Here is a 26,549-nt window from a genome sequence, read left to right as displayed (position 1 = left end):
TTAAATTATCATCATTTTAATCAAGATGCTAAGATTTCCTTCTTATTTCCTGTTCCCCTCTTCTCCCAATCTCAGTAAAAAGAGGTTAACAGCTATGGGAACAGGAGCTATTCTGATTTTGGAAAAACACTGTAAGAAGGCAAATTACTTTTTTTCCACAGGGCACTTACTTCTCTTCACAGGGAAGAAATCTATTTTCCTTGTTTTTGCAGTATCCAAATTTATTTCCTTTTGTATTCATCTCATAGCAGATATCATGACTTTCTGTTGCCTCTGGGGTAAAAAATTGTATAAAAGTAAAACAATAAAAGCATGAATATCATGAATCATAAAAGACCTTAATTTACTAATGTAATTAAACTTCCAGAATAATGTCATAGTGAAGTAGAATGTAATAAATTATTTTAAAACTATCTTCCTGTTGCCTTAGGATAATACTTTAGGCTGGAGATAGAAAACAGTAACAAATGTACAGAGCTCACATACTGAGATAGTCAGTTAATATTGATGTAATATCAACTCATATTGGAGGTAATAGCCAGAGAAATGCTAAGCAATATCTTGGAATAATGCCACAGATGGTGTTATCTCTGATCTTGACCCAATTCCTATAGGGAAATAACAGAAATATAGGCCATCATCTGTGTGAATCATTCACTGTGATTGTCTCTCACCATCATCAAATAATTCAGAGCATTGATCCCCACAAGTGGGACACTTCCCCATGAAGCAGTAGCCTTCTGAGTTCTTGCAAGGAAATCCATTGACTCTGAACTGGTCCATAGGACATGCAGGCGAGTGGCCGGTGCACATTTCAGGAAAATCACATTCATCTTTCGCTGGTCTGCATATGGACCCTGCTTTTTTAATCTGTTGAGGAAAAACAAAAAGGTTCCTGAATACATTTAGGTCGGTAAGGTTTTGTAAGTGGGTAGAAAGTTGATGTATTTATCTTAAAAAGGTTTTAAGAATAGATCATAACTTCCTTCTTCATTCCACCAAGAATCATAATCATTTGTAAATGCGTTGGCACTCATGTGATCTTAGGAATGACAGAATGTTGTTTTTGAAATTTGGTATTAGAACAGCCTTAGATAGAGTTGGGATGTACATCAGATGAAGAAATGGGCAGGTGTTTTTATTTTTCTTGTCTTGTCTTTGTCCCACGGGATCCAGTACACAATCTCCCTGCCCCCTACCCACCTCGAACTGGGAACCCCTACCTATGATGAGGAAATCTCCAGTCTCAGTGAATCAAATTCCTGCATATGAGCTGGAAAAAAATACCCTTGCTTTCACTCCTGGAGGGAACTGCACAGAGATAATATCTCATTCAGCCATTCAATACGAATTTGATTACGCTGGGTTCTAGATGAATTTGAAGATGCATAAGACATGTTTGTTTTCTTTATGAGTTTATAACATATTGGGTGAAAGAAGCGTCAATAAACCCCAGGACAGAGCCATTGGGGTTTCCAGTTGTCTTCGTTAGTAATGTTTCTCTACTTACTAGCCACTACCACTTTCCAATCCTAAAAAAAAGCCCTTTCCCTTTTAGCTCCCGCGTGGGAGTTCACCTATCCTCTCAGCTAAGGTTAAACAGGTTGGTGATTATTTACAAAGGAGCAAGGAAAGAGTTGGTCATTTGACTTCCCTCCTAAAACTCCAGTTGCTACTTGAAGTTTCACCACCCCCCAAGCCATAGCACAGCCCAATGCTCAGATGTTGGAGCATCTCACAGGAATCTCTGTTGGGTACTTGCAAGCCTAGCTTCATTCTGGAATCAATGGTGCAGGGTTCTCCAATGGTTAGATAACTCTTGGATCCTACATATTCTTAAACTGAAAAAACACTTCTCCTGGCAATGTAGACCTTGTCACGACCTTACCTGACAAGATTCACAGCATTCTCCTTCTGCACAAGTAAATCCTGGCTTCAGTACACATGTGTGTGCATCACAGCAAGGATTAGTACACTCCTGGCAATAATCACAAAAGAAAGTTGAGAAGTTGGTATGTGCTTTGACTCCTGTTTGAAGAATTAACTAGTTGTGCTTCTGTGTAATCTGCTAGACTTAAATACTAATGCATGATTGTTGGCTATGGTGTATACATAAAGATTACTGTTTGGAACTGCTGTTTGGGACTTTCACTGTGTCTCCTTCTCTCGTGCTATTCGGTACATTACATGTAATGGATTCTCATTGACAGAATTAGGGAGTCCAACATTTGTAATCTTCCACTATCCTAATGATCTCCATTTCCTTGAAGGGTCTTAACGCTTCCCTGTACTGAAGTGTGATGTGAGATAGTTCAGCTGCCGAAGATCTGGTTTTACCTTTTGCTCAAGCTGCCAGATGATTCTGGCTCACTTTTATTTTTTGATATATCATTAAATAGCATCAAAACGGTAACTTATGCCCTGTTTTCTCAAACAAAATTAAAACCTCAAAGAAAATGGAGTCTGGCTGGATAAGGTACCTCACATGTAAGAATGAATTCATGGAACCATTCCAAAGAATGCATATGGACTGGAGGATTTGTTTCCAAAATTAAGCACCTCATTACATTTAAGCTGAGACATTTGAAGACATTCTTATGCCCTTTGGACAGGTCACTGTTTCCAGTCTGATTATGGAGTCTCTGACAGTCCTTGAATTGTGCATTATCTAGACTGTAGATAACAAAATTGTGGTCTTCTGGCCAGCAACATCAATGTAACCTTACAGCTAGGTAGGTATGCAGAACCTGAGCACCACTCCACACTTACTGAATCTGAGTCTATATTTTAACAGTGTCCCCTGGTGATTCATCTGCACTTATTAATTTGAGAGGCAGTTGTCTAGAACACACACCTATGTGATAAGCTCTTAAAACAAATAGCTTCTATGTTGGGGAAAAGCACATCAAGAATTACTTTCAAATTTGCCTCAAGGGCTTTTCCTAAATGCTCCAGAGACCACAGCTACAATAAATACATGAAACAGTAGAAGGTTTCTGCTCTATTAAGAAAAAGATTTCTGCTCTATTAAGAAAGAGTTTTCTAATACAGATGGAACTGTCCAACTGTGATACAGGTTTGCCTCATAAGTTAGTAAATAAAACTTGATTGAGTAAGAGATTTTGTAGAGCAGATTCCAACTGTGCATGAGAGATCAGACTTAAGGACACTTATGGGCCCTCTCACAAGCAGAACCAATGACATATAAACAGGAAAGGTGATGCTGCTAGTCTGCAGCAAGGTCACTACCCATGATTTATGACTTGTTAAGAAGGCTTGGAATGCACCAATAATTTGTTTTATAAAATAAAGATGGAAAGCAAAATTTTAAAAAGCGTTACAAGGAACACTGTGGTTGATTGGATTAATGGCCGTAATCTGCCTAGGTTCTACCTGGTCATAAACTTTGCACTTTAAAGATCATATCATTTGTACATACCTGGCTACTGCCACAGTCACATTCTTCACCCTCATCCACCCTCTTGTTTCCACAGTATTGGAAATCATCGAGATTGTAAGGAAACGGAATGTTGAGCATGCATGTTGGCTTGTAATCCTTCAGGTATTGCTGGTATTGGTCTTGGCTGCACTTACTGAATTTTAGTGCAGGAATGCTAGAGATAGGATGAGGTAAAATAAAGATTAGTCATATCCACGCAGAGTGCTACAGCAGCTGTGAGCATTTTATGAAGCATTTAGAAAGATCCAATGTAAATGTAAGTAACTGGGTTCTTTATTATAGAAAATACCTTCTCAAAACACAGCTAACCCATGCTATTTTAGCAAAAATATCTTGGCTGTACAGCTTCCAGCAAATCCTTCCTGAAGCCCACATTATAGCCTGATTTTCTATGTTCACTGCTTCTATAGCCTCTTTAATTTGGTCCCCTTGAAATAACCTATGTACTTGTTCAGCATCCCTACTTGATTACAAGCATCTCAAAGCAATAATTGTATCATGTGCGATTTAAAAACAAAACAAAACAGAACAAAACACTAGTTAACACAGTGCCTGGCACAAAGTGGTTCTCTGTAAATTTGTTAGGACAAACGGTGTATTTAATAATACTCATATCTTTAAGAATGTTATATACTTCTTAAAATGAAATCTGTCTCCCTTCCATCTTCCTTTTCTTTTGATTCCCTTAACATTTTTATTGACTTAATAATTAAATACAGTAGGACTTTAGAATCTTGATTGCATTAGACTAAGATGGTAGGACTCTGAATAATATTACTAATTATGTAAATAATAATGTAAAGCTAAATATTAATTACTGAGTTCTTACTCTATGCCATTCATCACATTTGGGTGTGTTAGCCACTTTACTTCATTTAATTGGTGTTTGGAAGCATTGGTCTTTAAGAAACTTTTCTTACTATATACAATGCTTTATGTATACCTGTTATGAAGGAATTCAGAGTTATGCAAGACTTAGAACCTGACTGCATGGTAATTTGCAGTACAGTGGGGAATGCTGGATAGTCATTTATTCTGTAACTATTTATGGTGTATCTAATATGTGCTTGGGACTTTTCTAGTACAATGGTGATGTAACAGTGATCCAAACAAATAAAATCCTCTGACCTTGGGAGACTAGCTTATATTCTAGAAGAAGAGTAAAATTATAAATAAGCTAAATGCATAAAACAGAGAATATGCTAGATAGTAGTAAGTACTAAGGAGAAGACAAAAAACAAAAGGAGTAGGAGTTGAAATGCCAAGATGTATGTGTGCTCTAGATCGGGGGCCAGAGCAAACTTTGGTGGGACAAACATTTGAGTAAAGACGTGAAAGAAGACATTATAGCTGATAGAAAAGATGACAAAACAAGGCATACAGAGTCTATTTCTCCCCTAATTGCCTTAGTAGTGATTGGTACTAATTGTTCAGGGTACACTTTTGCAATGCACCTAGAAAGAGTTTTGGAATTTCTCTCACGGTATCACCATAGAGAAACACTACCAGTTGGTAAGATTTAGCTTCAGAAGAAAAACTCCCATGCTTAGTTTATTATGTAACAGATTTTTTAGGAAATTCCATGGCATAACAACATATCCTGCAATAATGGATTTTGACTTGAAGTCCACTTCTGAAATATTTAAGTGTATTCTTTATATTGTTAGAACCTCACCTTCCATCGCTGTCCATTACACATTTTCCTGAAGGACAGGTACATGGGAACTCATCATGCTGCATCCCGAGGCTGTGCCCCAATTGATGGGCCATTCTGTTTGCAACTATATTTGTGTCAGGTAAAAGATCCTGATAAAACAACAACAACAACAACAACTGACTTAGAAATTTTTGAAAGATAGTACATAGTGCTTTTTTTTATTACATAGTGTATTACATAGTGCTTCAAACTAGTGGTTGAAAGACCTGGTTTCTAGCTGCTGCTTAACTGGTACCTATTTAAAAAGGCATGGACTGAATTACTTCTGTCCCCTGTATCTCATTTTGTTTAATTATATAATAAAGCCAAGAAAGTGACTTTTTAAGTACCTGTAGCTCTAACATTTTGAGTTTATTTCTTTGTGGCTTAATAATAGTCATTGTTAAATTTATAGAAACTCATTCTTATAAATAGCTAAAAACTGTTAGCTCTTCAAAATTCATATGTTGAAGGAATAAAACTAACCTCAAGGTGATAACAATAGGAGGTGAAGTCTTTGGACAGTGATTAAGTCATGGGGGGAGAGCCCTCATCAGTGGGATTAACGGTCTTATAAAAGAGGCTTGAACGAGATCCCCTTCTCCTTCTACCATGTCAGGACACAGCGAGAAGGTGTCAACTATGAGCCAGAGAGGCTTCACCAGACGCCCAATCTGCTAAGGCCTTGATCTTGGATTTCCTAGCCTCTGAAACTGTGAGAAATAAAATCTCTATTGTTTCTTAGTCATTCATTCATGACATTTTGTTAAAACAGCTAGAATGAACTAAGATAAATATCCTACACAATATAAGAAATAATATTGTCTTCTTTGTACTAGATATTCAAATTTGATACAAATAAAAATATGTGAGGTTCTCATTTTCAATGTATAGTCTCACATGGCATAACAAGGCTGTACAATCTTAAAGAGGAAGTTTCTATTATGAGAAAAACTTAAATGTCAGAGATATCAAATCCATGGAAGAATTAGTTGTTAACTGCTTTAATTTCTATGTTAATAAAAAATTAATTTCCAAAAAGAAGTAGGCTATCAGATTACTATAAAGCTAATAAAACACACCAAATTTAGTCAACTCATCTTACTCACACAAAGTTTAACATGTGTCCTGGAGTGGTTATAATATCATATTCTAGTCTAGGTAGCATAATCTAACAGCATATATCAGATTAAATTGACTTTATGATTCAAAACTTATGTTACTGAAATACCATAGGAAAATGTATAAGCATAAAAATAGCTATATAATAAATAAGTCATGTGGTCATATAAATAAGTACTAGCTTTTAAGTTTTTGGTTTTAATACCAGAAATGGCATAGCAACAACTAGGCAGCAACATAAAGGAAATAAATAGAAACCTTAATGTTTTCAAGAATCTCTCACATGGGTTTACTTGGACAACATTTACTAGAAGCTTAGAGACTTTGGAAAGGATCACATAAACAGAGTCAACAGTTTATAGGTCTTATGCTTTCTAAAAGTAAATTGAAAGCCTGTCTTGAAATGCTTTATGAAGTGGTTTATGTTTCTCATTAACATCACAGGAACAATTATCTTCACTTGTTAAATGAGCCGTCAACTTTTGTGGACATTATTTGTCCTTATAAATAGCATATGTCACATGCAAAGGAGCTTTACTAATCATTGCATGCTGATCTGTGCTATGCCATCCTTCCAAACTCTGAACAAAACTAGTTTACCTTCAATATTTATATATAACTTTTAATGAGAAATTTTTACTCATTTAATAAAGAAAACAAAGCAGTCTATTTGTGACATATCTTTGTGAGTATATATGAGAAAATGGACACATGGTCTCTTTCCATGGAACTCAGGACATTACAGAAATTTTATTCAAACATTTTTGATTAGGTAATAATAAATAAAACACAGCCCACCTTAATGACACTGGAGGAATAATAGGGCAGGCACATACCCCCTGGATAAGAAATTCCTTGCACATGTGTGTAGAGCCACTTCCCACTATGGAAAAAGATGCAAATATACTCTTCAATCTGAGTTCATAGTTTAGTTAACACAAAGATCAAATTGCAGTGAACCCCAACAATGCCAATGCTTTTGCATGTGAAAATGCCTTCTTCTTTTTGGAGTTTTGGAATTGTGGCTGACCTTAGTTGATATTGAGCTCATCTTTAATCTGTGGGATATTAGAGGCATTGAAAAAGCCAGTGCAATCTTAAGCTGACATTATAGAAAGGCATAAAACAAAAACAAAAAAAATACAAATCAAAAAATAAAATTGAACGCCAGGCGTGGTGGCTCACACCTGTAATCCCAGCACTTTGGGAGGCTGAGGCGGGCGGATCACGAGGTCAAGAGATCGAGACCATCCAGGTCAACATAGTGAAACCCCGTCTCTACTAAAAATACAAAAAATCAGCTGGGCATGGTGGCGCGTGCCTGTAATCCCAGCTACTCAGGAGGCTGAGGCAGGAGAATTGCCTGAATCCAGGAGGCGGAGGTTGCGGTGAGCCGAGATCGCGCCATTGCACTCCAGCCTGGGCAACAAGAGCGAAATTCCGTCTCAAAAATAAACAAATAAATAAATAAAATTGAAATCCCATTTTACCTGGCTCCAGTCTACTCTGCCCTCAGCTTTGGAAGAAACCACTTACAAGATGAGAAATTAATTAATTAATGAAGTTTAAAAGTGCTTAGAAGGAAAAAAATAAGTAACACAGTGAATGGACTTAACACCATGATTGATTAGCTGTGATTGAAAAGCATTAAGACTTTTAATCAACCGTAGAAACTCAGGTAGGATTTGATAGCTATAATAAAACATTTGAAGGAGTTGTCAGACAAAATGAGGACTGTCGTTGGATTACTTGAAAAGACAAATGTAGATATTTATACTATAGGAATCCAAATTTGATTTGATTTCAGGAATGGTATTTAGAGTTGAACCACTTTAAAAAGAGCCCTTTAAAGGCTGAAGGGCCATACCTGGAATGTAATAGAACTCAAAGACAAGAAAGGTGGTCAGATTAGATGACCCCTTACAGTCTTTACTTTTTGGTTAAGATACGCTCCATATTTTTTTTTTTTAATAACTGAAATGTTTCTCTTCCTACACTTAAGGCATCAGTATTTGACCATCAGTATTTGAAATTGACTATTTCAGTAAACTGAAATCAAGTAATACCATGATAATGCCATATATACTGTCTTGCCTCTTCTATATCTAAGGGAATACAGAAGGGAAGATACCCAAGAAGCTTTTAACATGTAAGAAGACCCAAACATGATGCTTAATTGGCTATTTAGTAGCATTTCATCCTATCTCCTTACTTGCAGGCATCCTATTGATATGAGAAGCTACTGGTTAGAATAGAAGATATTCTAAGGAAGTTAAACAGTTTTCTACTTATACCCATTCAAAATATTGTTGGTTTTATTTATTAAGTATTTAAAAATACATGTATAAGGAGAGGGCAAAGTAGTTAGTCTTACCCACTCTGAAATTTATGGTGAAACTTTGCTACTCTCTATTCCCCATGATTTTGGGGCATGCTAATGCATGAATATTGAAGTCCAAGCCCAGGCACAACTATGCTTCTCGAGGTATATGCTGTGGGCCATCCCAGATATAAAAACCAGAAATTACATTACTTTGGAGGTCTGATTCACTCTCATGAATCTGCCAAAGGACTGAATCTGACTTCTGACTACAGGTAATGGAAACTTGAGGGTTTTGAGTTCATACTGAAAGCCAACACTTAAATAATAATAGATTACCAGGCTGGGTTTGCAGGCCTTAGGGGAAATAACAGTATTATGGGTACATAAACTAGGAAAAGTCGATACTATTCTAATACAGTAGCTTTAAGGCCATCAGAAAAAATCCTAAAAGATGGCATTGCTCCAAAGTAGTTCTTCCACAATTTAGCATTCTTTAGGATTACAGGACTGCACTAAATACTAGGTTATATTAGATTCAGTTCCATAATTACCTATCCTTTTCCTCTGGGTGAAGAACTGTGCTAGGTATCTTGAATAACAAAAATAATAAAATTCCCCTTTTTAAATAAATTAAAGATTGAGTAGTCTAGACAAAGTCACACTTTTACTTGGGCATATTAAAGCTGTGACAGGTTTCACTTATCAGATAAGATTCCTGTTCAATTATATAGTAGAGAAGATGGTATTGAAGGACTGGTCACTAGGTAGGCAGATTTTGATGAGGGGAATGTCCAGGAGGTGAGGTGCTTTCCCAAAAAGGCAGGTTTTGGTAAAATATTAGAATGGGACAACACTGGGAGGGTGGGAGGAGTTAGCACTGGATGCTGATAAGAAATGTAAATGGATTCCAAAAGCACTTTGTTTACCTAATGGCATTTTAAGCCTACCAAGCAATATGAAAATATTAGAATTTTTCTTTTCTGGTATTAATGTTAGAAAGATTATGAAGTAGTCCACTTGAAAACTTCTATTTATTTATTTATTTATTGAGACAGGGTCTCTCTTTGTCACTCAGGCTGGAGTGCAGTAGCACAGTCACAGCTCATGTTAGCCTTAACCTCCTGGATTCAAGGGATCCTCCAGCCTTAGCCTCCCAAGTAGCTGGTACCACAGGTGTATGCTACCATGCTTAGCTAATTTTTAATTTTTTTGTACAGATGGGGTCTGGTATGTTGCCTGGGACTGGTCTTGAACTCCTAGGCTAGAACAATCTTCCCACTTTGGTTTCCTAAAATGTTGGGATTAAAGGTATAAGCCACTGTGCTTCGTTGGAAAATTTTTGTATAGCTACAGATAGCATTTTGTCCCTGTGTACTACCCAAAAGTCAACTGCTTTAAAAGTTTGTTTCATTTCCGTTCAGTTTTTTGTTTTCTTTTGTAATAATCCACCTACAATCTGCAAGGAAATAGAGCAGTCACCAACCTGAGTAATAGAACATGATCAAAATCCTTCCTTGTTTTAAGAATCCTTTCTTGCCAAGCTGAAAAATGCAACAAGGTAGTTTCTATATTTGAATGTAGTTCTATTTTATCTCCCTGTGTCCATATTTCAACACCAACCAACGTCACATGGATGTTTAAGGTTTTATAAATCTGTTAAAAAATCATTTTTCACAAAGTCAAGTTGCTAGAAAGATTCTTCTACATTACTATATTCCTCTATGTTTCCCCATAAACAATAACTTGAACGTGTGAGGTACATAAGTAGATGGTGAAAGCCTTATTTTACAAATAGATGTATCAAAGTGGAACAGAGAGTGCATTGCCCAGAATACCTGATGAATTTTCTGGTCAACAATAAAACTTGATCAGAAAGGTCTGCTTCCTTGAACTATCATTAAGTCTTACAGGCATTGTCTCAGGATGTGCTGGAAGAATTTGTTGAAGTTCTGAGGTTAGAACTGGCCTAAAAGTGTGAATTTACTAACAGTGGCAGGTGGTGTGAGTGCTCCTTACTCACATTCATTCCTTTTTTTTTATTGCATTTTAGCTTTTGGGGTACATGTGAAGAACATGCAAGATTGTTGCATAGGTACACACATGGCAGTGTGATTTGCTGCCTTCCTCCCCATCACCTATATCTGGCATTTCTTCCCATGCTATCTCTCCCTAACTCCCCACGCCCTGCTGTCCCTCCCCCATTTCCCCCCGACAGACCCCAGTGTGTGATGCTCCCCTCCCTGTGTCCATGTGTTCTCACCTTCATGCTTTAGCCCACGTGTTTATTCTGTGGCAGGTTAGAAAGCTGGTATTGGTTTTCAAAAACTTAGCTTAGCTGCTGTGTTTTATCTTTATGTGTGATTTTTGTAGGTGCCTTTTAAAAGAAAATCTGAGAAGTGTTATTAGGCATTGCTCTAAGCAGGCAGAAATAGTTGTAGCCTATAAACCTCACACCTGTTCCTACCTGATCTGTAAACACTTGGGTGATAGATGCTTTTATGCCGGGACAAAAGAAATCAGAGTTCATGTAATTATTATGGGAATTTTGAGAGAAAGGAATATGTGTTGTATCAGTGTTACATTCCACAATAGTCAGTGCAAGTAGTTTGAAAGAAAGTGAATGATAAACTATGAACACAGAATGAACAGAAATGGAAAGATCATCCATACAAAGTTACTAGGCAATGTAACTAGTCAATACAAAGTGTGATACTCATCTCATTCCTATAGCAATAATCTTGTGTTAATATTCTACTTTTTTTAACCTACAGGATATGAATGTGCTGAATTCCATGTGTCAATAGAGCCCAAAAAAGTCATTTCATAATCATGAGAATTAGGTGCCTTTTAAACTCTCCTGAAGTTAAATATCTAGTCAAACTCTGACCTCAGATCTATTCTGGAGCCTGTAATATGTATCCTTATTCTTCTTGGCCCTGAATATATATATATATATATGTATATATATATATATATATATATATATATATGTATATATATATATTAGCACTAAAGGTGGATTGGATAAATTGGAGTAAATTTTTTACAAGATACTTCTACATGGGTAGTGCTATAACACTATCTGAAGTTAGATTGTGTTTTTTTAGGAATATATTGCACTCATATTTAAACACTAAAAATAGTTTTTAAAAACCAATGATGGGGGTAGAATAAATCATAAAAAATTATCCAAAAGCAGGCAGGACAAAGGATAAGAGAAATGAAGAACACTGAATAAGTAAAAATAATTAACAAAATTATAGATTTTAATCCAATTATATCAACAGTTATATTAAATGTAGGTTGACCAAATATACCAGTTAAAAGATAGAGATCTTTTAACAGATTTGACAAAGAAAAAAATATGTTATCTACAAGAAATTATATTTAACTATAAAGATATAAGTAAAAGTAAAAACATAGCCAAAGATGTAAGCACAAATAAAAAAAAAGCTGCAGTAGGTGGCTGTATTAATCAGATAAAGTACGCTTAAGAACAAAGAATATTAACAAAGGTTAAAAAAGGTAATTACACACTGACAAGATGGTCAGTTCTCTGAGAAGGCATAGTGATTCTAAATGCATTTGCCACTAATCAACAGAGCTTTGGAATATAGAAAGCAAAGGCTGATAACAGTGAAAGGAGAGACAGACAAATTCACCATTATAGTTGGAGAATTCAACACTCTTATCTTAGTAATTGTTATAAAACAGAAAATTAGTATGAATATAGAGATGTGAAAAACACTATCAACCAACCTGACATACTTGATATCTGTAGAAAACTCTAACAAAGCAATAGTGAAATATTCTTTTTTTTTTTTTTTCAGGTACACATGCACATTCACCATCCTAGACCAGATTCTGGGCCATGAAAAAAAAACTCAAATTTTAAACAATTGAAATTTAAAAAACCATAATCTCTAGTTCTCAAAGAGTAAAAATGAGGGCTTAATAAACATAAATAAATATAATAAATTCCCAAATATTTAAAAATTATAAAACACACTTATGTATAGCCACTGAATCAGAGAAAGCTACAAGGCACATTAGAAATATTTTTAGTTGGATGAATATTTAAAATAAAGTATGTTAGAATGTGTGGGAAACAGCTAAAGAAGCACACACTTTGATATCACCCAGTATTCCTACTTCTTAGTTATTTACAAAAAATAAATTTTAATTTGCACGTACAACTGTATACAAATATTTAAAGCCATCGTATTTACTGTTTTATGTATATCTGAAAAAACACTATCAACCAACTTGACATAATTGGTGTCTATGGAAAATCCTATCTAAAACTACAAACAAATGTCCCTCAACTGGTGAACTAATAACCATTGGCCTAGAGGGGCCTTCTTTACAGCTTTTTCTTATTTTTCTTTATAGCTCTTTATCCTCGTATTCAGGCTGAGGTGTCTTAGAACAAAAAAATGTTCTAAGCAAACAGTGAGCAAAAAAAATGTGTTGAAATTCAGTTTTTTTAGATAAATTGAGCATTTTAATATGTTTTACTGAAACAGTTGCCCCACTTACCATGCCAAACCATGGACAATAGATTATAGCTTAAAAGGCTTTTCATTACACAAGTCTACAGAACAGTGATTTAAAGTAGTGAGATTTGGTTTATAGTGATTGATGTTCATATTCTTTGTATATTGCTTCATAAATTTTGTGATTATAGACCAAGTTTTGAAACTTATTTCAATATTAAATGTCATTTACGTAGAAAACTGAAAATTCAGAGCTTTGGTTGTTGTTATTATTATTTCTAGTGGATTTTGGCTTATTAGTTTATTTGGTGAATATCTGTAGTTTGTATTGCCTTAATATCAGATGACTACAATGGTCCAGCAGAGATCTGTGATAAAAGGTTCTTTGCCTTTGTATTTTTGGCTTGATTCAAAAACCATATCAAACCTTACCATGTTGACAAAATTGACCATTCCCCAAATTCGGTTCCTTAATTTATCATGAGGATGAATATTCCTGCGATACTGGAAATATAAATATCATATTAACATTCATTAAGAATAGGAGTTGCATAAAACTCACCAAAATACTTCATTCATCATCAGAAAAAAAAAATCATTGGCTTAATGAATATTCTCTTAATTATCAAATACATTGCGAACATATTTTCCTTTATGGTCATCTTGTCCACGCTTAATGTTGACCATTTTCTGTTTCAATAAATTTCTTAATTTCTTGGTTTCTATTACTCCGTACACTCCTGCTATTTTATTGCGCATTTCCATTATCTCCTTAAATGCTGGATGATAAATATATTTCACAACAGGATTTCTATTGATTGATTGATAAGAATTCACTGCCTAAAATTGACCGTGGAGAAAGATTCAGAGGCTATCTTAGGGATCACAAAGATCAGGTACTTTGTCAATCAGTGATTTTCAACCAGAGAAGAGGAAGGAGGAATGGTTAGGTGTGAGATTTGCACTTGTATTGCCAAATCTTTATTTAATGGTTGGTGTTTCCCAGGATTCAGACATCTGTGTCCTGTTCTTTTTTTTTCAACTTGTTAGCTCTGGGACCATCATCTATATCCTCACTTCACTTTCCTGCTGAGAATTCCTCACTATCTTCAAGATATGTAAACATCTCAACTTGTTTCCAAAGACTGCCTTTGGTTTCCTTATTTTATACGACTGGAATGCTCGAATTTTCTACCCTTCCCTTGCTTTCTTGCCCTTTCTGTTATTGTTGTTCCTTGGGACAAGGTCTTGCTCTGTCACCCAGGCTGGAGTACAGTGGGGTGAACATGGCTCATTGTACCCTTAACCTCCTGAGCCCAAGTGATCCTCCTGTCTCAGCCTCCCATGTAGCTGGGATCACAGGTATACACCACCACACCCAGCTAATTTTTTTTCTTTTCTTGTAGTGATGGGGTCTTTCTCTGGTCTCAAACTCCTGGTCTTAAACAATCCTTCCACCTTGGCTTCCCAAACTTCTGGTATTACAGATGTGAGCCACCGCACCTGACCTCTGCTGCCCTTTTATTTGGGTATCATATATATCATTAATACTCAGGATCTAGCATATTGGATGTTCATTAACTATTTGTCAAATGAAAATGTATGACTTACCACAGGAACTTCTCTAAATAAAGAAACCCTTAAATATTTTGACACTATTAAAGCCGCATGTGTAAGAGCTATACATACAAAGCCCGTTTTAATGCAGCTAAAGTCACACCAAGCAACCCTTCTCCTTAGTATCCGAGTTAAAATTTTAATAAACTCTTCTTAGTCTTTAATAACATATATTATTATTATTAAAATTTAACACTCATGCCTTACTTACAAAGTGTAAAATTGTGACTAACTTTACATTCCTAATCTAAAATTCTGTTGAACATTTTAAGTATGAATTTTTTTTCTCCCAACCTATTATCCTTGCCTGATATTTTAGTACTCAATTTAAATTATACAACATATTGCATTAACTGTTTGAACCTACTGTTTTAGAAACCTATGTCTTCTTTTGTTTAAAACATATGCTCTGTTTGTGGTTTACTTACAGGCAATCTATCTCCTTCTTATAGTTGATTTTTAAAGATTTTTTCTTTGTCTTTGATATTCAGACATTTTTCTCCATGTTATCTGATTTACTTATTCCTTTACTTCTAGAAAATTCTCAAGAATTGTCTCTCATTTGTCATCTCTCATCCAATCAATCTCACTCACTCTTCATAAACTTTGTATTCTGAACTGATATCTCTTATGTTCTCTTTTACAGTTTCCAACTTTTTATTTCTCTGGAGAAATGGTGGTTTCTCTAACTCCTCCATTCTTTAATTCACTAATTCTTTCTTCACGTGTGTCTAATCTTCTGTTTAGTTTTTTCAATGGTATATAATTTTTCCTTTTATAAATGTTAAAACAAGTATGCCTGCCCTTTTGTCCAGTCTTTTCTAATTATTTTAATGTCATTTTTATTCATCTTTACACCTTTAATAACTTTAAACATGTAATGTTACAGCATAGTCTGAAATATCACTGGATGATTTACAGCTCCTGGTGAGCTTATTCTCCTTTTCTTTAAGTTGGTTGACTCTTCCTCATGTGGTTCATTTTCTCTTGGATTATTAAAAAGTCATTTTAGGGCATTTTTGACTTGACCTCCAGCAGTTTTGCAGGCCTCTAATAAGCTTTTATATTTAAAAATTTGCTTGGCAATTCTGCATCTGTATAAATATATAATATCATGTTGCACATCTGTGCATAACACAAACAGGGGATTTGTTTTCCCCGTGTAACATTTTACCTGCTCATGGCTACAGGAAGACAGAAAATTTCCTTCACCTCTTACAGTTTCTGCGGCACATTTCTAGTTCCCTTTTCTGAGAATGATGCAGAGGACTCATTTCCAAGTTTCAGTATTTTCTTCTCATGAGGTTTAATTTCTTGTCTCTTTTTGTATTCTATATATCGGGGTCACCAAGCCTTTGAATTTTACTTACTGCTCTGATAGAGATTTTCTTCTTCATTTTTAGTACTTGGAGATTTTCCACTTTTTCTTTTGAGCTTAACAATAGTTTGCTAAAATATTTTCAACATTTTACATGTCGTTCAGCATTTCCATATGTTCTTAATGGGGAGGAATGTTCTATTTTGGCTCAGTCTGCTATTGGGCAAAGAACCCCACAGTCTCTTATGTGTGTCTGTTTTGGGAAGCTAAAAATAGGACTTGAGCCTAGATTGGAACTCTGATTAGAATACCTTATTTTCTATGCTAGAATAATAACTACAAGTTCTACAAGGAAGAATAAAGAGAAAAATATTCAGTTGAAAACTTACCACAGTATCATCAGCAACAATGAACAATTCAACATATTTTTCATTGTAGATGCCCTGTAAATTTAAGGAAAATTCAGTGAAATATAATTAATACTTTTTATCTTAACCCTTTAAGTTGGAAAGAAAAACCCTAATATTTTCATGGTAAGAAATGTTAATATTATTGATACAAAAAGGGAAGGCACATGAATATATAGAAATTGTATGAATTTATCTAAATGAGATCTACTCTATGATTAAACATGGGGTCCTATGCACCAGATTTTATTATTATGGAAACAATGTTTCCTATTTGACTTTCTTTTTTACGTTTCTTTTTTTAAGATTTAATTTTTTAATTTCCAGGGTCCATGTGCAGGATGTGTGGGTTTGTTACACAGGTAAACATGTGCTATGGTGGTTTCCTGCACTTACCAACCCGTCAGCTAGGTATTAAGCCCAGCATGCATTAGCTCTTTTTTGTACTGCTCTTTTTAGGTTTTCAGATCAAATAAGAGTTGTAGATAATCATAAACACATACTTTAACATTTAGGGTTTTTTTTTTTTTTTTTCATTTACTGAGTAAATGCTTCATTAGTAAGCTCATGTGAAAACGCCCATCTGTACCTGAGAGTTAAAACATCAGCTGGACTAACAGGACTGACTACATTTCTCCCAACCTTCAAATTTGCAGTAGTCTCAATTCCAAGGAAACATGTATAAGTTTTGTTATTCATAGATATTTTGTTTTATTTTTTATTTTTATTTTGAGACAGGGTTCACTGTCACCCAGACTGGAGTGCAGTGATACGATCTTGGCTCACTGCAATCTCCGCCACCTGGATTCAACTGATTCTTCTGCTTTAGCCTACCAACTAGCTGGAATTACAGGTGCATGCCACTACCACCCGGCCATTTATTTTGTATTTTTAGCAGAGACAGGATTTCATCATGTTGTCCAGACTGGTCTCGAACTCCTGACCTCAAATGATCTGCCTACCTCAGCCTCCCAAAGTGCTGGGATTACAGGCTTAAGCCACCTCGCCTGGCTGATCTTTTATTTCTATCAAACACCAATATCAGGAAATTATTCTAAGTGTTCAGCTTTCAGTATGCAAGCACTGAGGTACGTGCGTATTCTCTGAGGACAAGCCGGAGGTAAACTGTTCAGAGATTTGGCGAGACCATTTTTCTATGGACTAAGTAATCATTTATTTGTTGATTTATTCAATCAAGAAACATTCATTTGACATCCAGTATGTTTCAGACACTGTATGAATCATGGACATATGAAGAAGAAAAACAACCATGTAGTTTACAGGCTAACATCCACTAGGAATTTAAGGGGATATGGATTTGTTCTACAGAAAAGCCTAAAGCTCCAAGGAGTACATTTATGCAATCATCCCACCAAAAACTGAACCTGTTTTATCCTTCATTGTTAAAACATTTGGATGATAAGAAGGGAAGAACATAGCTGTTCATCAATAAATGCAAAAAATGGCAGGGAAGACAACGGAAGACAGTATCTCTAGATTAGGTTTTAGGACGTTACAAATTTCATTATTTCCAACTACTTATAGCCCCAATGCTTTCAATCTACATGTAGGATTGTAGAATCATCCTTTTTGGAAACTGATGAAACAAACTGAGATTTAATCTATGAAATAAATACTTTTTACATAGATAACAAAAATGAAAGTTTTCAAATTTCAAGTAGTAGATGAAGTGCCAGACTCAAAGTAGCACTTAGATTTCACTAGCTGGACTCAGACTTTCTCCTAGGCATCATCAAGAAAATAAAAAGTGTTTCATATGGGGTAAAGATGATTTAGTAATAAATTACTCACTTTCATTTTGTAGTCTCCTTTAGATTCAGTATCCTCTGGGACAGTTTTCCTGGTAAAATTAAGCTCCATACAGGAAAAATTGGCAACAAAAGGCACCCTTGGGTTATATTTGAACACCAAATGTTCTCCCTCATCTGAATATTTCACTGGTTCAATGAGGTATCTTTGGTCATTTACTCTGAAGAATCCCCTGTAGAAATTGGGAACACAATGTCTACTCAAGGTCTATAACTGCTCTATTTTATTTTATTGACTTTGTCTCTTCACGAAAGAGAAACTACAAAACCAGTGCTTCATGAACATGCAGGAGGGTGCTTTCATTGGTAAGGAAATGTGATGATACATAACCTTTGACTGAATCAGTACCTTTTTTCTAAGAGTCAACTTACTGGATTTTCAGAAGTTTAACAGTCCAATATTGCTTTGAGTACAGGTAGAGTAGCAAGTCCCAATGGTGGTTGTGAACCACTTAGGAGTTATTGCAAAAATTTTGTGAGTTTCTTTGTCTGTCTTGACATGGGATAAATATGAAAGTACATTTATGAAAGTAAAAATACTAGTATGTGATCATTGTGTCATTAAAGGGAGTTCTCGTTCTTGAAAATACTGAGAACTATTCAAGTAAATTTCTCATAATTAAAGACAGAACTTCCTTCTTGTCCTATTCTTTACCTCTCCACATTGTCCTTCTTTGTCTGTGATGTATAGAGAACTATAGGCTTTACTTCTGATTTTTTACTTTCGAAAGACTGTAAACACAGTTTGATTTAGTAAAAACCTAAATGAGCCAAGCATTATTGTATAATGGGAATTTACAAAATTCGCATTAAAAAGACCTGGGTTTTATACTCAGTTTTATCGCTAGCAAATGGAATATTCAGGAGAAAGTCTCTAATTTCAGTCAATACCCTGATCTGCAAAATGAGAGGCCAGACTAAATGATTTTCAGTAATCTTCCAAATGTGAATCCTTTATCCATGTACTGCAAAGCTTGTCTTGTTCAGGACTATGCATTAGACATCTCTTTGTCAAAACATAAACCACAGACTACAGCTGAAACTGATAAAAATCCACAGTAGCTTTTGTCTCATGAATTTTTCTACATACCAGGACTGATAAAACCAAATCAACAAAGTTAATTTCTTTGGAAATCCATAGGAAACTCATAAAGAACAAAGAAAGACATTCTGCATTACCTTAGACCATTACATGTACTGATACTGGCAACTGAATCATATTCATGTACTATGGATCCTTGGTAAAAGCAGTGATCCTAAAATAAAAGAAGACTCTATTACTTTATGTATAAGTATTGATATTATGCAAATTTGATATATAAATAGTTTTTGTTCAGAATATATCAACATTTTATTTTGACAAATTGCATTGATATTTGTTCATGCATCTATTCATTAAATTCTCTCATTTGGAAATATTTGAGCCTGCTTCAGAGAACTTTTACCTTCATTATGTTATTATTTTGTGTAAAGCAAAGTATAGATTCTTCCCCTAAAAATTAAATAGTCTGTTAGTGATGACAGTAGTTTTAGAAATGTGGCCCTTTTCCTTAGAAATATTACTTCTTAATCCACCATACAATTTTTACCATAGTAACCTTTCTGTGATAATATAATTTTTCCCAGTTGCCCATGAAATTAAGCCAAATGCTTGATTATCATTAAAACTAGGTCCCCCTCTCCAACCAGTTCCCCTAATGCCTTTCTCTCCTGCCTCTCTGCTTCAATCAAGTTGGTCTCTTTGTTACTGCCTGCTTGATGCTCTGCCCACGGTAGTCCAATCAGGTAATTATTTTTCCCATTATTTCCATGTGTTCAAATCCTGTCTATGAATGACATTTTTTATGGCCCTCCAGGGACTCACACCTTCACAAATAACCCACTCCCTGCAGAGAAGAATGTTACCCAGTTTTCCTCTTGTCCTGTTTTGAAGATTGCATGAAGACTTAGCTCTCATAGAAGTTGACATTTGCTTTAAAAGGAGGAAATACATTTTTAAATATATAGTTTTGATAAAATAAAAAAAAAGGCAATGTTCTTGGTAGAAGGTTACAGAGGACAAGTTTTGGAAAAAAGCATTGGGGGTATAAAAATAAAATCTGTAAATATATTTTATTAAAATTAATGGAACAATAATAACAAATGAATGAAAAATCATTTGAGGATTGAAGAAAAGACCTCAACATTGGTGCATCAGAAAAACTGGGCAAGGTGGTGAGAATCACATAAGGATCAACGAATGGAGATTTTAAAGTTTTTCATAGCTTCGGATTTTATCCATTTAGCTTGATCACAGTCTCATAAGGTGCCTTATATTTTTGGTGTCTTGCTTTACCCTCTTTAGACTTAACACCATATTGAGTGTATAGAAATCAGTTTAGGAAAAGAAAGATATATTAGCAGTTACAGATTTGCTTGTTAGGCAGTCAGCAGCTTCCTTTAGGGTCCACAGGATTATATTTTTTACTCTAAAATTTTTCAGTGAGAGTAATCAATTCAGAACTTATTTCCGACGTAGTACTTTCTAGAGCAGCTTGTACAGCTAGAACAGGGTCTCTAAATCACATTAGGAAATACTACTTTTAGAGAAGAGACGTAGGAATGTTCCATAAGATACCGTGATCTGAGGATGCCTGGTGAACGCTTCTCCTTTCATGGAGTAGAATGTTTCACTGTAATTTGAGCCTAGGAACTCCCTGAGAAAAGAGGGCAGAGAGGTGGTGAGATTTGTTCATTTAAAAATCTGACAGATAAAACCAATAATGTGATGGAGAAGTGTCCAGGTTGCTTCTAAATCTCAGTAAGATCCTTTTCTACTAAAAATAGTAAAGCAAAATCAAGCCCACTGATATAAAAAGCCTTTCTTCCTGAATATAATGGTTCATAAAGACTGTAGAAAAGCTAGAAAGTAAATTCTGGCAGTTTTAGCAAAGTACTATTTTTTAAATAACTTAGAGAAAATGTTATCTAAGCAAAAATCTGAGACCAAAATTAATGCAAAATACATGCATTAATATATGTGACAAATATAAGACATCATAAGATAGATGTGATGAATATGTCTTATATTCATCACATCAAAAGATAAATGTGATGAATATGTCTTAGTATGTAATAACCTAACAGCTACATATTTAGATAAAAGCAGTGTATTAATTATAATAAATTCATATTAGCAATGCTATATTTGGAATTGAGCCCAATCAGTCTGTCTCCCGCGTGGCAAGACCCTACCATTGCAGTGGTCTCTATGTCGATAGTGATGGACCTGAATAAAGGCTGCCTTACAGTGCTTTAACAACTGTCATTGAATAATTTTTCTTTAACATCGTTTTGGACTACTCATGGCCACTTTTTGATACCAACCTGAACATAAGAAACTCCTAGATTCTTCAAAAATCAGTCCAAAACATACTTCCTGATTCCATCAATCAGATTTTGAGATTCCTTCCTAAGGTATATTTCACACTTCCAAAGATGTTCATTTTCACATTTGCCACATTTTTATTACGTATTTTAGAGGTCAGCAAACCTTTTCTGTATAGGCGAAGATAATAAGCATTCAAGGCTATATGGGCCACGTGTGTGGCTGCTATTACATGTTCTTGGTTTCATTTTTATTTTTTGTTATTGTTGCTGCTGTTTTGACTCCAAATATCCCAAATTTTAAATATTACTCTTAGATTAAGGGGTGTACATAAATAGAAAGCATATCCAATTTGACGTACCAATATTGTTTGTTCATCCCAATGTATTTCATGTCAGTCTACCAGGTTACTTGTAACTACCTTAGGAAAGGGACTTTTTCATTTTCATTTATTTGTATCTCCTGGTTTCTAAGATAGTATTTGGAATATTAAGAATGGCCAAAAAAAAAAATAAATAAATGCTGAACTAATGTTTAAAATGAATGAAATACAGCATTTCGCTTCTGCTATGGCTGAATAAGCTATTATCAGACAGACATTTGATGTATAATTTTTTAGTTCTGGATAAGATATATAAAGAAAGTACCTAAAGGATCTAGGCACTGAGCGAAAGCAGGAAGACTCTGAAGGAATGTCAGCATCCTTAGGGAAAGGAAGCGTGGGAGGGGGAAGAAGGCACAGCATGAGATGTGCTTTCCAGTTATATAGCATTTAGCATGAGGTCAGGCTGAAGTCTACCTTATAGAGAATGAAAAAAACTCTGCTGGAAAACCACTGTTGTTCTGATTTGAAAAGCCATATAACAGGATTTGGAGTAATCACAGTAATAGGAATGTCCACAGAACACAGTAATTGTTTACAGAAATGAGGATTCTCCCTGCCCTCTCATGGGGGAAAAAAAATGAGAGCAAGGAGAATCCTCAGTTCTGTAAACAAATTCAGTCTCAAATTCAGAATTTTTCCTGAACTATGACATGTGAGGGATAGATTAAAAGTAGCCCTGCTAAGAATGAAGCAACTGAACTATAATTTGAACTGCCATCCAAAAGACAGAATTTGCAGTTTAAGTCCAGCAAAGTTGATCTCCAAATAAAATGAAAATATCAGAACTTTTCAGCAGAACAGCAGAATTCAGAGCCTGTTTCATATAATGTTCAAATTGTTCATAATTCAAATTAACACAATGAAGAAACATAAAACATTGAATTACTGTCAATGTACAACTGTGGCGGATAAATGGAAGTTATATTTTTCAAAAAACAAATTGAAAATCTTATAACTGAAAAATACCTAGATAAAAGTTTTACTGGACATACTTAAAATAAGAACACAATTGATAAAAGAAAGAGTTGACAAACTCAATGAGAGATCAGTAGAAATTACCTAACCTGAAAAAGGGTCAGAAAAAAAAAGTAGAGCTTCAGAGCCATGTAGGTTATATCAAAGATGTAACATACTGATAAGTGGAGTGTGAAAAAGTGGGAAAAGGGTGTCATAGAAAAAAAACAGAAAAGTAGTAGCAGAAAATTAACCCAATTTGGTAAAAGACATAAGTTATAATTTCAAGAAGTTCAGCAAACATCAAGCAGCACGTATATGAAGAAAGTCACTCCTTTGCACATCACTGTCAGATTGCAGAGTATCAGAAATAAAGACAAAATCTCTAACCCAGAAAGAGAAAGACAACGCGACGCATACTGAGGACAGAAATTTACATCACTGTTAACATTGCATTAGAGACTGTGGGCCAGGAGACAGGAGAACATCATCAATCATCAGCCTTTCTTAATACAGAAAATTGGTGAACTCAGAATTTTATATACAGCAAAATAGCCTTCAGGAAGGAAGACAAAATAAAGACTTGCAGATAAAATAAAACTGAGGTAAATTTTTGTCACAGATCTATGCCACAAAAATTGGTATAAGTTCTTCAGTCTGAATGAAATTACAACACATGAAAAACAGAACCTCTAACAAAAAGGGAGAGCTAAGAAATGATAAATAAATGAATAAACTAAAACGTATTTTCACATAAGATACATATAAATGTTTAAAGCAAAAATTATAGTCATGCATCATGGGATTAATAGTGTATATAGATGTGTGTATATATACGACAACTTTGTACAAATAAGTCGTATGCGTAAGTGAACTTAATGCAATGTATTTGCATTTTACATAAAACGACATGATATTAACCATAAATAATAACTTAATAATTGTAAGTATATGCTGCAATCTCTAAAATGAAAATTAAATATAATGGAGTCATTGTTATGAAGTTAACAGATTAATAAGAAGCCAGTAGGTAAAGTGAAAAATAAATAACGTAAGCCAAAGTTCAAAGGAAAAAAAAATAATAACAGAGGAGATAAACAGAAATGAAATAATTCCAACCATACTAACCATAAAATTTAATGTAATGTTAATAGGAATGTTAATATTAACATTAAATGTTAACCTATTAAAAAGGAATAACCCTAACATTCAGTGTTAATGTTAACATTGCTATTAAAAATCAGAGATTATTGGAATGCACCAAAAATGAGGATCAAACTAATTTCTTTCTTACAAAAGACACATTTTAAATGTAAAGACACAGATACATTGAAAGGAAATGAATAAAAGAATAGTATCTTATTTATATATTAAACATAAACAGACTGGACTAGCTATGTTAATATCAGATAACAAACTGCAAAATACACAAATGATTGGCCTAAAGATACGTTTTAAAAATTCAAACAAATACAAACATTGGTCATTAAATAACATACTTTAAAATGATTCATGACTCAAAGAAGAAATCCCAAAAGAAACAAGATATTTTGAAATAAATGATAATAAAAATGAAACATATCAAGATTTTTGAGATGTATCTAAATGAAGACTTGAGGGAAATGCTATGACATTAATATTTTAAATACTTACAAAATATTAAACATTTGTATAACCAGAGAAAAATAAACAATAAGAACAAAGAAAATAATGCAAATAATAAAAGAGATCAGTGAAATAAATAGACAACCAATAACAATTATTCACAAAGCTAAAGAAAAGATCAGGCCAGGCATGATGGCTTACTCTTCATAACCCCAGCAGTTTGGGAGGCCAAGGCAGGAGAATTGCTGGAGCCTCAGAGTTCAAGACCAGCCTGGGCAATGTGGTGAAACCCTGTCTTTACAAAAAGTTTTTAAAACAACTAGCCAGGCATGATGGTGCATGCCTATAGTCTTAGCTACTTAGGAGGCTGAGTTGGGAGGAAGACTTGAGGCTGGGAAATTGAGGCTGCAGTAGCCATGATCATACCACTGCACTCCAGCCTGGGAAACAAAGTGGGACTCTGTCTCAAAAACAAAACAAAACAAAATTAACAATAACTAAATAAATAAAAGGTCAACAATTGATAGCCCCTTTTAGGTTGATCATGAAGGAGGAAGGATCCAAATTACCAATGTTAGAAATTTTAAAAAATGTTATCACTAAATAAATTATTACATTTTAAAAAATTATAACATGATTGTATGAAACACTTTATGCCAAAAAATGGAGCAACTTAAGTGAAATAGACCTTTTTCTTGAAAACCGTAATTTACAACTAATGCACGATACATTAGAAACTTTGAATAACTCCTTATCAATAAACTTGAATTTGTTATAAGACCTCTTTCCTATGTGTACACAAAAATATGCTCAAGGCACATGCAGGTTCATTTATAAATTCTGTCAAACACTTTGAAAATAAATAATTTATTTTAGAAAATAGAGGAGAGAATATTTCCCAACTCAGGAACCCAACATAGTTTATTATCAAAATGTGACAGATCTATTGCAAAAACTAGGAACACAGAATAGCAATCAGTAACATAATTTCAAAAACCTTTAATAAGATATTAGCAAACTAAATCCAGTAATTTATTATAAAATAATGTATCATGAACCAAAATCATTGTATACTGTCATACGGACATTTCACTGGATTCAGACAAAATAGTTTAAGCAAACTTTTCAAGGAACTTTCTTAGTCTGATAAAGTACATCAATGACAAATGTACAGGTACTGTTATATTAATCATTTAATATTGAATGCATTCCCTTTAAGATCAGGAGAAGCGTAAGGTTCCCCTCACTCCTTTCTAGTAAAATTGTAATGAAGATCCTGGCTATTGTCATAAAGTACAGAAATAAAAGAAATAATAATCAGAGAGGAAGATAAAACTATCAGTATTTTTAGATGACATGATGGTAAATTTCCTAGAAGATTTCTATGTACTGTACAAAACAATCAATAAATTCATTTACTAATGCTTCTGAAATCCAAAGCTAAAATTAAATAATCAATTTTTCTTTTATATAGTAGATGCAAATAATAGAAAAATGAAGTAATAAAAATAATTCATCTTATAAGACCTCCACGAGCAGTAAATATTTAGAAATAAATTTAACAAAAGACAGGTGAGAGCTGTAGATTGTAAACTCTAAAACATGTTGATAAACATTAAGGCAGATGAGTTATAACATGAATACTCAGCATTATTGAGATGTTAGGGCTCTCCAAACTTATCTATAGATTCAATGAGTTAAAATGAAATTCAATAAAATTCCAGCAGGCTTTTTAATAGAAATTTCCAAGATGATTCTAAATTTTATATAGACAAGCAAAAAACCTAGAAAAAATAAACAGTTCTGATTAGAAGAGTTACACATTGTGCCTTTAAGGTATACTAAAAAGCTGCAGTAAAGAAGGCAGTGTAACCGCCGGGCGCGGTGGCTCACGCCTGTAATCCCAGCACTTTGGGAGGCCGAGGCGGGTGGATCACGAGGTCAAGAGATCAAGACCATCCTGGTCAACA

General features: G+C 34.4%; 1 protein-coding gene across 1 annotated transcript in view; it reads right to left on the bottom strand.

The window, feature by feature from the left end:
* The window catches only part of ADAM7 (ADAM metallopeptidase domain 7), a 55,030-nt gene that overhangs the window by 17,017 nt on the left and 11,464 nt on the right, over positions 1-26,549 (bottom strand). The window contains exons 4-15 of the mRNA XM_017549766.2: positions 20,886-20,964; positions 19,448-19,524; positions 18,252-18,441; positions 16,422-16,475; positions 13,530-13,601; positions 10,085-10,254; positions 7,077-7,161; positions 5,136-5,266; positions 3,440-3,614; positions 1,889-1,978; positions 675-870; positions 171-273 (exon numbers count right to left, since the gene is read on the bottom strand). Of these exons, the coding sequence (XP_017405255.1) occupies positions 171-273; positions 675-870; positions 1,889-1,978; positions 3,440-3,614; positions 5,136-5,266; positions 7,077-7,161; positions 10,085-10,254; positions 13,530-13,601; positions 16,422-16,475; positions 18,252-18,441; positions 19,448-19,524; positions 20,886-20,964 (1,422 nt within the window). The remainder of the gene's footprint in view (positions 1-170; positions 274-674; positions 871-1,888; positions 1,979-3,439; positions 3,615-5,135; positions 5,267-7,076; positions 7,162-10,084; positions 10,255-13,529; positions 13,602-16,421; positions 16,476-18,251; positions 18,442-19,447; positions 19,525-20,885; positions 20,965-26,549) is intronic.

This window comes from Cebus imitator, unplaced genomic scaffold (assembly GCF_001604975.1).
Source record: "Cebus imitator isolate Cc_AM_T3 unplaced genomic scaffold, Cebus_imitator-1.0 Scaffold221, whole genome shotgun sequence".
In the NCBI taxonomy this organism is placed as follows: domain Eukaryota; kingdom Metazoa; phylum Chordata; class Mammalia; order Primates; family Cebidae; genus Cebus; species Cebus imitator.
This window is presented reverse-complemented; position numbering and strand designations above follow the sequence as displayed.